General features: G+C 40.7%; 1 protein-coding gene across 1 annotated transcript in view; it reads right to left on the reverse strand.

Annotated features, from left to right (window-relative positions):
• caska (calcium/calmodulin-dependent serine protein kinase a) overlaps positions 1–13,850 on the reverse strand; it is a 468,988-nt gene that overhangs the window by 146,161 nt on the left and 308,977 nt on the right. Inside the window, exon 11 of the mRNA XM_043701523.1 lies at positions 11,624–11,641. Coding sequence (XP_043557458.1) covers positions 11,624–11,641 — 18 coding nt within the window. The remainder of the gene's footprint in view (positions 1–11,623; positions 11,642–13,850) is intronic.

The following is a 13,850-nucleotide window of genomic DNA, read 5'->3' on the forward strand; positions in this document are numbered from 1 at the left end:
ACCTCTCAACCTTCTTCTCTCTAATGAAAACAGCCTCAAGTCCCTCAGCCTTACCTCATAAGATCTCCCCTCCATACCTGACAACGTCCTAGTAAATCTCCTCTGCACCCTTTCCAATGCCTCCACATCCTTCCTATAGTATGGCGACCAAAACTGCACATAATATTCCAGATGCGGCCGTACCAGAGTCTTATACAACTGCATCATGACCTCAGGACTCCGGAACTCAATTCCTCTACCAATAAAAGCCAGTACGCCATATGCCTTCCTCACCGCACTATTTACCTGGGTGGCAACTTTCAGAGATCTGTGTACATGGACACCAAGATCCCTCTGCTCATCCACACTACCAAGTATCCGACCATTAGCCCAGTACCCCATCTTTTTGTTATTCTTCCCAATGTGAATCACCTCGCACTTAGCTACATTGTATTCCATCTGCCACCTTTCTGCCCAGCTCTGCAGCTTCTCTATATCCTGCTGTAACCTGCCAGATCCTTCCTCACTGTCAACAACTCCTCTGACTTTCGTATCATCCGCAAACTTGCTCACCCAATCTTCTAACCCCTCTTCCAGGTCATTTATAAAAATGACAAACAGCAATGGTCCCAAAACAGATCCTTGCGGAACACCGCTAGTGACGGCACTCCATGAAGAAACTTTGCCATCAACTACTACCCTCTGTCTTCTTCCATCCAGCCAATTCCTAATCCAAACCTCTAACTCACCCTCAATGCCATATCTCCGTATTTTCTGCAGTAGCCTACCATGGGGAACCTTATCGAACGCCTTACTAAAATCCATATATACCACATCTACCGCTTTCCCCTCATCAACCTCCTTTGTCACCTTTTCAAAGAATTCAATAAGGTTTGTGAGGCACGACCTGCCCTTAACAAAACCATGCTGACTATTCTTGATCACATTATTCCTATCCAGATGTTCATAAATCCTATCCCTTACAATTCTCTCTAAGACTTTGCCCACAACAGAAGTGAGACTCACCGGCCTATAGTTACTAGGGTTATCCCTACTCCCCTTCTTGAACAAGGGAACCACATTTGCTATCCTCCAGTCTACTGGCACTATTCCTGTAGACAACGAGGACATAAAAATCAAGGCCAATGGCTCTGCAATCTCCTCCCTTGCTTCCCAGAGAATCCTAGGATAGCCTATTGTGGGGAACCTCATCAAATGCCTTGCTGAAATCCAAATACACCACATCCACTGCTTGACCTTTGTCAATTTGCCTCATCACATCCTCAAAGAACTCAATAAGACTTGAGGGGCATGACCGGCCCCTCATAAAGCCATGCTGACAATCTTTAATCAAACAATGTTTTTCCAAATAGTCATAAATCCTGTCTCTCGGTACCTTGCTTAACACAGACATAAGACTGACAGGTCTGTGATTCCTAGGGATGGCCCTACCCCCTTTCTTGAACAGAGGAAAAACATTCGCCTCCCTCCAATCATTCGGTACTACTCCCGTGGAGAGTGAGGATGCAAAGATCATTGCCAGAGGTGCAGCAATCTCATTCCTCGCTTCCTTAGTAACTTTGGATATATCTGGTCCAGCTCTGGGGACTTAGCTATCTTGATGCTTCCCAGAATTTCAAGCACACCCACTTCCTTAATATTAATCTGTTTAAGCCTATTAACTTGGTCCACGGTGTTCCCACTATCAACAAGGTCCCTCTCTCTAGTGAATACTGAAGCAAAAAACTAATTTAGGATCTCCCTACATCTTCAGACTCCAGGCACAGGTTTCCTCCACTACCCTTGATCAGCCCTATCCTCTCTCTGATGATTCTCTTATTCCTCAAGTAAGTGGAAGGTAAGGAAACTGCTTAAATACTTACCTTTGAAGCCCACAGCCTTTGGAGGGGTTGGAGTTGCATTGCCGGTCAGGGATGATATCACGGCTGTGCTAAAGGAGGACACTATGGAGGGCTTGCGTAGTGAGGCATTATGGGTGGAGCTGAGAAATAAGGAGGGTGCAGTTACATTGTTGGGGCTGTATTACAGGCATCCCAACAATGAGCATGGGGTAGAAGAACAAATAAGTAAACAGAAAGATGTAGAGGCAACAGGGTGGTGGTGATGGGAGATTTTAATTTTCCCAACATTGACTGGGATACACTTAGTGTCAGAAGTCTGGATGGGGTAGAATTTTTAAGAAGCGTCCAGGAGTGTTTTCTAGAGCAGTATATCAACAGTCTGATGAAGGAAGCGGCCACATTGGACCTGGTGTTGGGGATTGAGCCAGGACAGGTGGTAGAGGTTGCAGTGGGGGATTTCTTTGGGAACAGTGACTGCAATTCTGGAAGTTTTAGAACACTCGCGGACAAAGATGCGAAGGGAAGAGTACTAAACTGGGCCAAGGCCAATTATATCAAAATTAGGCAGGAGCTCGGAAATGTGGATTGGACACAACTATTTGAAGGGAAGTCCACATATGATATGTGAGAGGCTTTCAAAGATAGGTTAAAGATAGTGCAAGATAGGCATGTCCCGTTGATAGCAAAGGATAGGAAAGACAAGATTCGTGAAGCGTGGATGACAGGAGAAATTGTACAACTAGCCAAGAAGAAAAGGGAAGTATACACATAAGGTCTAGGCAGCTAAGAACAGAATGGGCACTGGAGGAATATCGGAAGAGTAGGACCAGTCTTAAACAAGGAATCAAGCGGGCTAAAAGGGGTCATGAAATAGCTTTAGCAAGTAGAATTAAGGAGAATCCCAAAGCCTTTTATTCTTATATAAGTAGTAAGCGGGTAACGAGAGAGAGGATTGGCCCACTAAAGGATAATGAACAAAGGCTGTGTGTTGAACCTGAGAGAATGGGTGAGATTCTGAGTGATTACTTTGCATCAGTGTTCACTGAGGAGAGGGACATGATGCATGTCGAGATTAGAGATAAAAGTTTGATTAGTTTGGATCACGTTGACATAAGTAGGAAAGATATGTTGGGTAGGCTAGAGGTTAAGGTGGACAAATCCCTTGGACAGGATGGGATCTATTCCAGATTGCTGAGGGAGGCGACAGAGGAAATAGCTGGGGCCCTAACAGATATCTTTGTGGCATCCTTAAACACAGCTGAGGTGTCGGAGGACTGGAGGGTTGCTTATGTTGTTCCCCTGTACAAGGGTAGTAGGGATATTCCGGGTAACTAGAGACCAGTGAGCCTGACGTTGGTGGTGGGGAAGTTGCTGGAGAAGGTACTGAGGGTTTTGTGCAGGGGAGATTGTGCCTTACCAACTTAATAGAATTCTTTGAGGAAGTGACCAAATTGTTAGATGAAGAAAGGGCTGTTGATGTCATATACATGAACTTGACTAAGGCATTTGATAAAGTTTCCCCATGGTTAACTAATAGCAGAAGTGAAGTCACATGGTGTGCAGGGTGTTCTAGCTAGGTGGATACAGAACTGGTTGAGCAACAGGAGACAGAGAGTAGTAGTTGAAGAGAAAGGTGACCAGTGGTGTTCCACAGGGATCAGTGTTGGGGCCATTGTTGTTTGTGATATACATAAGTGATCTGGAAGAGAGCACTGTTGGGATGATCAGATGACATGACGATTGGTGGAGTAGCAGAAGGCATAGGAGACTGTCAAAGAATACAGGAGAATATAGATAGACTGGAGAGTTGGGCGGAGTAGTTGCAGATGGGAGTTTAATCTAGACAACGGTGAGGTGGTGCAATTTGGGTTGTCTAATTCTGGAGCAAATTATACAGTGAACAGAAGAGCCTTGGGAAAAGTTGATGAGCAGAGAGATCTGGGAGTTCAGGTCCATTGTACCCTGAAGGTTGCTGCACAGGTGGATAGAGTAGTCAAGAAGGCATATGGTGTGCTTGCCTTCATCGGACAGGGTCATGTTAAAATTGTACACGACGTTGGTTCGGCCGCATTTAGAACACTGTGTACAGTTATGGTTGCCACATTACCAAAAGGATGTGGACGTTTTGGAGGGGTGCAGAGAAGGTTTATGAGGATTTTGCTTCCTCATCCTTACGTAAGCTTCCTTGTTCGTCTTGACGAGAAGCTCCTCTTCTCTTGTCATCCAAGGTTCCTTTACCTTACCATTCCTTGCCTGTCTCAGTGGGACAAAGTTGTGCAATACTCGCAACAGCCTCCACATTTCCGTTGTGCCTTGCCCGTAGAAGAATTGTTCCCAATTTGTACTCCACAGCTCCTGCTTAATAGCAGTATAATTTTGCCTGGTATGGAAGGTGTTAGCTATGAAGAGAGGTTGAGGAGGTTAGGTTTGTTTTCATTAGAAAAAAGGAGATTAAGGGGGGGGAACCTGACTGAAGTCTACAAAATCATGAATGGTATAGGCAGGGTAAATGGAGATAAGCTTTTTCCCAGGGTGAAGAATTCAATAACGAAAGGTCATGGTTTCAAGGTGAGAGGTGAAAAGTTTAAGTGGGATACATGCGGCAAGTACTTCACACAGAGGGTGGTGGGTGTCTGGAACGCGTTGCCAACAGACGTAGTAGAGGCAGGCACGGTAGATTCATTTAAGATGCGTCTGGATAAATGCAGGAGTAGGTGGGAAGCAGAGGGATACAGATGCTTAGGAATTGGGCGACAGGTTCACACAGTAGATTTGGATCAGCTCAGGCTTGGAGGGCTGAATGGCTGGTTCCTGGGCTGTAAATTTTCTTTGTTCTTTGTAGAACGCCTTTGGATTTTCTCTAATCCTTCCTGCCAAGGCTTTTTTAGTGTCCTCCCCACCGCCCCCACCCTTCCAAGCTCTCCTCAATCTATTTTTGAGTTCTTTCCTAGCTACCCTGTAATCCTTGAAAACTGTGCCAGACCCTTGCTTCCTCAACCTTAAGTAAGCTTCCTTGTTCGTCTTGACGAGAAGCTCCTCTTCTCTTGTCATCCAAGGTTCCTTTACCTTACCATTCCTTGCCTGTCTCAGTGGGACAAAGTTGTGCAATACTCGCAACAGCCTCCACATTTCCATTGTGCCTTTCCCGTAGAAGAATTGTTCCCAATTTGTACTCCACAGCTCCTGTCTAATAGCAGTATAATTTCGCCTCCCCCAATTAAATACCTTCCCATACTGTCTGTTCCATCCCTCTCCATGGCTATGGTGAAGATGAGACAGTTGTGGTCACTGTCACCGAAATGCTCTCCCACAGAGAAATCTGACATGTGGCCTTGTTTATTGCCTCTCACCAAATCTAAAATGGCCTTCCCGCTAGTCGGCCTATCTACGCTAGTCAGGATTCCTTCTTGGACACACCTGACAAAATTGGCTCCATGCAGACCATCTGGATTAAGAAATTTCTAATCAATATTGGGGAAGTTGAAGTCATCCATAATAACAACTCTGTTACATCTGCACCTTTCCGAGATCTGCTGTCCAATTTGTTCTTCCATCTCTCTGCTGGTGTTGGGGGTGGGGGGGGTCTATAGGAAACACCCAATAAAGTGCTGCTCCTTTCCTGTTACTGACTTCCACCCATACTTACTCATTTATCTACTCCACTCTCCTCACTGACCTATCACTTTCACCCTGATCTTCATCTACCTATCGCATTCTCAGCTATCTTCCCCCCAGCCCCACTCCCCTCCCATTTATCTCTCAGCCCCCTTGGCCTACAAGCCTCATTCCTGATGAAGGGCCCGAAACATCGATTCTCCTGCTCCTTGGATGCTGCCTGACTGGCTGTCCTTATCCAGCACCACACTCTTCAACTCAATGGAGGAGAATCTAATCTCCTGGTTACACTGGTTAACCAAGGCTTTTCTGATTGGCCCAGACTAACAACCTCACAGTTAACAAGGTTCACCTGGTTCCAATCACTATACCCAGGCAATAACAGGAGATGAAACACTTGTCCCTTTTACCTCCTCTATGCTTAAGGTTCCAAATACTTCCTTAAGCAGCTATTTAACTGATACATTTTTCAATCTAACCTACTATATTCACCGGTCACAAAGCAGTCTCATTTTTACTGAAGACAGATGATCCCTGGAATAGTAGACCTAACATACGATGAATGGTTGAGGATCCTAGGATTGTATTCATTAACGTTTAGAAGGTTGAGGGAAGATCTAATAGAAACTTACAAGATAATAAATGGCTTAGAAGGGGTAGATGCTGGGAAATTGTTTCCGTCAGGCGGGGGTACTAGGACCCGTGGGCACAGCCTTAGAATTAGAGGGGGTCAATTAAGAAGAGACATTTCTTCAGCCAGAGTGTGGTGGGCCTGTGGAATTTATTGCCACGGAGTGCAGTGGAGGCTAGGACGTTAAATGTCTTCAAGGCTGAGATTGATAAATTCTTAATCTTGCAAGGAATTTAAGTATACAGGGAGAGTGTGGGTAAGTGGCATTGAGACACCCATCTGCCATGATTGAATGGCGGAGTGGACTCAATGGGCTGAATGGCCTTACTTCCACTCCTATTTCTTATGGTCTTAAGACTCAAAATGCCGATTATTTTGTGAAATATCTTGCCTCAGTCCCTAAACATGGATCCCAACCTTCCAGTCACTTGCCATTTCATTCTACCATCTTGGTTTCTTGCTCTTTGTAACCATTACTACTCCTTTTGTCTTTTGTTCTAGGATTTCATTACCTTTGATGTTTGAGCTCCCTTTTTGTTCAATGTGTCCTATCCCTCTTTCAGTAGAATAGAAGCCATCACATTTCCACATTTCTGAAAAAGTGTCATATGGAAACCTTCATTGTTTCTCTCTCCATAGATGCTGCCAGACCTGCTGAGTTTCTTTCACATTTTGTGTTTTTGCCTTCCAATGTCTCATTCTTCTGTGTCAACTCAGGAAGACTCTGTACTAAATCACTGACAGTAGCCTACCCTTTGACTGCAAATCTTTTGCATTGGTGATATGTCAAACATCCTCTCATTTCTGAAATTTACGCTATTGCCCTCAGCAAGTGGAAAGTGCCACCTAAATTTATATTTGGATTAAAGGGACAGTGGTAGTGTGGATACGACGTTAGCTCAGAGACAGAAAAAAGAACTCTGGCACGAATCATTGGAGGGAAATGGACACAGTTGTTTGTAGGGAATGGTATTAGAACCACCACTACTTTTGATATATACATTAATGACCAGGGTATGCATGCATGCAAACCTGGGCAGAAAATTTAAAATTCTGCACAAGAATCAAAAATTAGAGATGTAGTAAACATAATGGACTTTAGGAGGTCATAAACCGTGAAACAGACTGATAGAATTTCAATGTAGAGAAGTACAAAGTGATACATTTTGGCAGGAAGAATGAAAAGATGCAATGTAAGCTAAAGGTCATAAGTTTGAACCAGGTGTAGAACAACAATACTGGGTTGGGGAGGGGGTATTATGTAAACACATTTTTGAATGTGGCAGAAGTAGTTGAAGCAGCTGCTCAGACAGCAAATAGAATTCTTGGATTTACTAAATTTACAGTGAAGAAAAAAGCAATAGTATTTCACAAAATATTTCTAAAACATTGATCAAGCTTCAGCTGGAGTAATGCTTTTAATTTGGAGTCTTTAAGAAGCCTGTTAAGACACTGGAAGATTGAATAGAATACTACCAGGAATGAGGAGTTTTGATCATGTGGAAAGACTAAGAGAATCTGCAAGTTCACAAAGGGTTTTGATAGAGTAACTAAGAAGTTGCTTCCAATGGCAGAAAACTGGTAGCTAGTGAATTCAGATTTACAGTGATTGGCAAAAGAAGCAGAGATAACTCAAGAAAAAAAATTTAGACAAAAAAAAGCTGTTGTGATCTGGAATGCACTGCCTGAAAGTGTGGCCGAAGCAGACTCAAAATTAATTTTCAAAATGGAGTTGGTTTATCACTGAAAGGAAAACCATATTAGACTTTTGAGAAATAGTAGGGAGAGTGGGGTGAGTTGGATATCTTGACTCAATATTCAGCACAGTTTGATGAGTCAAATGGCATCCTTATGTGCTATACCAGTAAAAATAAAAAGCAGTTTTGGAGAATTTAATGGGATTGAACACTGACAAATCTGTGAGAAGCAATGATCCATATTTTAGAATGTTTAAAATGGTGACAATGGAGACAGTCTTTACATTGAAGATCATCTCACTGGTGGGAGACTATAGTAATTTGGTATAGAGATGGGAGAGTGGAGGCACAATTGAAGGTGAGCACAAATACTGTATAGAAGCAAAGCAGACTTGGTTGAGCGTATATAATTAAATTAAGGCACAAAGGAACCTTTTAATACAAAGAATCTTGTTGGCAAGGCAGATGATTTGAGGCTGCTGATTACACATGAACATGCTACATCATTGCTATCACAGAGACGTGCTTGATAGTGGGCAAGATGGCAGTTCGATACTCCAAAGCAGAGTGTCTTCAGGAAAGAGTGTAAAAGAGTAGGTGGTGGGACAATATTGATGAAGATGTCAATTATGACAATAAGGAGGAATATCTTAGATGGTTCCTCAAGTAATGCCAAATAGGTAGAACTTAAAAAGAGAAAGGTGGTCATCATTTTGTCAGGAGCATATAATACACCCTAAACAGTCAGGGAGATACAGAAGGACAGATACATCAGCAAATTTCAGGGAAGTCTAATAATAAAAGGCATAACAACAGTCGGGGATTTCAACTTTCTCGATATTAAATGGAATAGACAACACGTGAAAGGCATGGAGGGGGCAGAATTTTACAGAAAAAAAGTGCCTCTTTTTCAGAGTTTTAGAAGGCAGCTAATAGAAAGTCTGACAAGGGAAGGTATGGTGTGGGCCTAAGTTTAGGGAACAAAGCCAGGAAAATGGTGCAAGTATCAGTGGAAAGCATTTCAGTGATGGTATCCACAACTCAGTAAGATTTGAGGTAGTCATGAAAAAGGACAAAGATGAAGCAGAAATAATGGTTCTGAATTGGGGCAGGATGTTTTTAATATGATAATATGGAATTTGGCCAAAGTGGGCTAGGTGGAGCTAGAGCAAAGAATAACACATCACAGGAACAACCCTCTTAAGCCTGCGCCGACACATGACGTCTTTCTAAACTAAAAGCGTTTTGCCTCTAAGTAGTCCATCTGTCTCTATTCTCTGACTATTCACATATCTGTCAATGTGCCTCTTAAACATTGCTGTTGTATCTGCTTCTACCACCTTCACAATCCAGGCATTTATCACCTGTATAAAGAAAGACTTGCCTCTCACATATCATCTAAACATTCCTCCCTTTTACGTTGAACCTATGTTCCCTATTAATTGACATTTCTACTCTGGGGGGAAAAAAGACTCTGATGCTCCATGCCTTTCAATAAATTTTGTAAACATTTATCAGGTCACCCCTCAGTCTCCAATGTTCAAGTGAAAATCACCTAAGTTGACCCAATCTGTCCTCATAGCTAACACTCTCCAAACCACTCGATATCCTGGTAAACATTTTCTGTACCCTCTCCAAAGCCTCTACACATCTTGCTCGTAATGGAGCCACCAGAACTGTATGCACATTCCAAATGTGGCTTAATTAAAGTTCTATACAGCTACAACGTGACTTGCCAATTTTTATACTCTATGCTCCAACTGATGAAGGCAAGCATTCTTGACGACCTTATCCAGTTATGTTGCCACTTTCAGGGAACTGCGAACCTGTACATGTAGATCCTCTGTATGTTAATACCTCTAAGGGTTCTCCCATTTACCATATACTTCTTTCCTGCATTAAACCTTCCAAAATACATCATTCAACATCAGTCTTTAATTTTCTCCAACTAAGTAATGGAAATGGTCTCTTTCCGCATTGCAGGCATTCTATGATTCTAAATAATCAGTCTTTGGTTTCTGCAACAATAGCACCCCATAGTCACAGATTCCATTCTTCCTATTAGACATTTTCTTCTGCTCAATGACACTGTTTAAAATTTTGCTACTTTTTTGATTTGAGTTGAACTCTCAATCCTATATATTCTTTAAAAAAGACTGTTTAGTTCCACCTTTCTCCCAGCCTGTCTTAGCCCATTTTCCATTTAAAGTCTCATTAATTCCTTTTCTATTCTAGACTCAGTTATTGCAATGCTTTCACTGGCAGTTTGCAAAAATGTACCAGCCACGGTCCTGCAGAATGTGTTTATTTGCTGCTGTGCAATTTTTTTTTTTACAGTTTTTTTTTACAGTTTTGCAAGAAAAACTTTGCTTGGTTATCAGTGCAAGACACACAAGCAAAGGAAATTTTGTATACAGATCGTATCAGTGCATATGTAAAAAACCTTGTATCGGGTTCTCCCCTAAAATAGCTCAGCTACAAGTAGAATTTGTCCAGATCTAAATTCATACCTAAAATTCATAAAATGACATTTCAACATCTCTCCACAGTTACCACTGGTAAATAAACTAAGTCAATCTGGTAAGTAGTCTAACTATAAAATTATCAAATACTTCGACACATTTACACAAATGGGACCACTGTGATGCAGTTGAGTAAGAGCACCTCTGCTTCTGAGGACTGAGTTCAACTTGTGTTCTTGCATTGTTGAGATTTGGGTTCAAATTTAGTCCCTACTATAGGTCCCCTGTTTATCATGGTTGTAAAGCTTTTTTTGATACATGAATCTGGTAGTGCAAATCCAGTTTGCAGTATTTGTGGATTCAAAGCCCCAAATTGTTGCTAGTTCAGCAAAAGTCTTAAGATTTACTTTAGCACATAGAAAAATTGTGTTCTTTTGAGACTGACATTATATTATGTAAGGTGACGTGAAATGAATTTTACTTGGCATGCGATTCTGTTATATTTGGCCTGAGAATACTTGATGCTGATACAGTGCCAAATTGCAAATTTATATCATTTTTCAGCATTAATAGCCCTCATCACGAGGAGTTTAAAACATTATGAATAGTTTGATTTTCAACATATGTGCATTCAGGACCTTCTAATTAATTATTGTGCTCAAGTCAATTTAAATACCAAGATCTCACCCTTAGATCGATATAAATTATTGATTCTAATGAATATACATCAGTTGGCCAAGTAATAAATTTAAGATTAAATTTGGTGCTATAACAAAATTTCTTCCCTAAGAGAGATTAGTGAACCAGATGGGTTTTTATAACAATTGACAGTGGTTACATGGCTGCCACTAAACCAGCATTTTTAAAACAAAATTCCAGGTTTCTTTTCTTTTGTTGAATTCTAATTTACCATCTGCCAAGATAGGATTCAACCTCTTGTCCACAGAAAATTAGTCTGGGGTTTTGGATTACTAGTCGAGTGATATTACTACTAAGCCACCACATCCCAAGAGCTAATAATGACTAAAAAAAATCTTTCAAAGTAAAACTGACCAACTTGACTTTCTGCAAGTTAAGTGCAGAAACAAACTGCATGAGGTTCATAACCTTTTACAAGATTCTATTTAAAACAACACAGATGCAAGAAATTTAAGTTAATTGTTAACAATCATCCTACAATATTCTGATTATGATGAGCGGTTCAAAGAAAGTCTCTGCAACATGTCAAAAATTAACTATATGAAGACAGCATGAAAAGTAATTTTATCTTTGCAGTACCATGCCTGTGAAAGGAGAGACAGTGAAATTTACACACACAAAGGCACATAATTTATGCAGTATGAAATGCCTTAAATAGAGAAACAAGTAGATACCTACTTTCTGCAGCTAGCAGTCCTAGTAAGTGGGCAGCATTTGGGTAAATAACAAACATTAAGAGCTTTTCAAACTAGAAACACAGTTATGAGTGAACTCTCATTCATTTGAAACTGAAAATGAATTGGCTTAGGTCTTTGGTGAATCATTTCAGGTCTGAAGCCATTACTTGTTAAACAGTGTAGGCCTTAGTCAAGTCTTGACCAATGCACCAGTCAAATGTGGCTAATTGGAAATTTAGAAATAAATTTTTGATTTCTGATTAGTAAATTGAATATGAATAAGTGGACACCGCTGTTGGCTCTGAAATCTCTCTCTCTCTCTATATATATATATAGGCATGATATACACTTTTAAGATGTTAAGATGAAAAGCAAAATGAATACATCTCCTTTTTAAATCATTATAAATACATTACTTTCTTGGTTATTGCATGTTTATTAACTAAATATAGACATATGAAGCACATTTACCCACATGGTTTAGTGTGGGTTCCCTAACTCTGAGTTAGAAGTACTGGGTTCAAGTTCCACCTGCACCATAGATGTGAATAGATTGATTAGAAAAAAAAACTGTGCAAGACATTTTCCACTAAAATTAGCATATATGGCCAAAAAACATTATCATCATAGACAAACTGTAGCTAATCTGAAATTTCAACTGGACAATGTTGCTTTAAATCAATTTTCCCTTGGACATAATTTTAGTTGGCTTTTTAACCAATCTACTGACTGATCAGTTCCAAGAATAAAAGCTAAGTTATTTGTGTAAAGTTTACTCCATCAGAATGTGAATAAAGAGTTTAAATAAGAAGCAGCATTAATTTCACAGTGATTTTTACTTCCATATTTAAACTCTGACATTATAAGGTTAACTAAATGTATGGTTCACGTAAGACAGATTGTTTGTGCACTTCCATAATTGTATCAAAGCTGAAAGGGTTTAGAACAGATTTACAAGAGTGTTACCAGGGTTGGAGGATTTGAGGCAGAATAGGCTGGGACTATTTTCCCTGGAGCATCGGAGGCTGAGGGATGATCTTATGGAGGTTTATAAGATCATGAGGGGCATGGAGAGAGTGAATAGCCATGGCCTTTCTCCCATGACAGAGGCATCCAAACTAGGGAACATTGGCTTAAGGTAAGAGGGGAAAGCTATAAAAAGGATCTATGGGGCACCGTTTTCACATGGAGGGTGGTGCTTGTATGGAATGAGCTGCCAGGTGGTGGTGGTGGTGGAGGCTGGTACCATTACAATATTAAAAATGCACCTGGATGGGTGCATGAATAGGAAGAGTTTAATGGAGTATGGGTCAAAGGCTGGAAAATGGGACTAAATTAATGTAGAATATCTAGTCAGCATGGACGAGATGAACCAAAGGTTTGCTTCCCGTGCTGTACAATTCTATGACTCTATAACAGTGTTCAAATGCTACCAAAGCCTTGGTGAAAATGCATCAGGCAACACTGAATGTCTGTCTTTGTATCAAGACTAGTATCAGTGACAATAAATGAAGTATGGATCAAATCAGATATGGGAAATAAGGGATGAGAAAAAAAAATTAACAGTTGTAACCTTTCAAGTCAAGTCATATATTGATAATTATTTTTACCCTTAGAATAGCATAATTATTGCTTTACAATCTCAAACAGGACATTTTAATTATTACAACTGGAAATACAAAGGACTATTTGCCATTGAATTAATCAGAAGTTAAAATCATTGAAGTATACTTATAGGGATGGTCAAGCAAAATGGTACTATTTACACATTTCTGTAAATGGAGAGTGATTCACTGCCAACTGTCATAGCATTTTCTCACACAGGTTCAAGTAACATTTTCAAAGCCTAAGTTAGTTTAGTGTGCACTATTACTTAAATGTAAATTGCATGTACTCAGGAAGTAAAACAGCGATAACCATCAATTACAGATCACCAGATAAAATGCACTGAAACCACACGGGCAAAGAGGTTGCAAAAAGAGTACTGAGATCTGCATATATGTACTCAAATGGTGGTAACGAGTTTGAAAATTTGCGTTTTATATTTGCACATTTCAAATTGTAAATTTGAAATTTGGAGAGTTTTACAAGTTAGCTCAACATTGTGAAGTGGAGTGAGAGGGGAAGACAGTATGTTGGAAGGGAGGGGGAAACATGGTACAGAGGGGAACAGGATATGTTGTGGCACATTGGGGGTAAGGGTTACCACAGCAGAGAGAGGGGGGGGG

The sequence above is a fragment of the Chiloscyllium plagiosum genome, chromosome 12 (genome assembly GCF_004010195.1).
Source record: "Chiloscyllium plagiosum isolate BGI_BamShark_2017 chromosome 12, ASM401019v2, whole genome shotgun sequence".
Classification (NCBI taxonomy): domain Eukaryota; kingdom Metazoa; phylum Chordata; class Chondrichthyes; order Orectolobiformes; family Hemiscylliidae; genus Chiloscyllium; species Chiloscyllium plagiosum.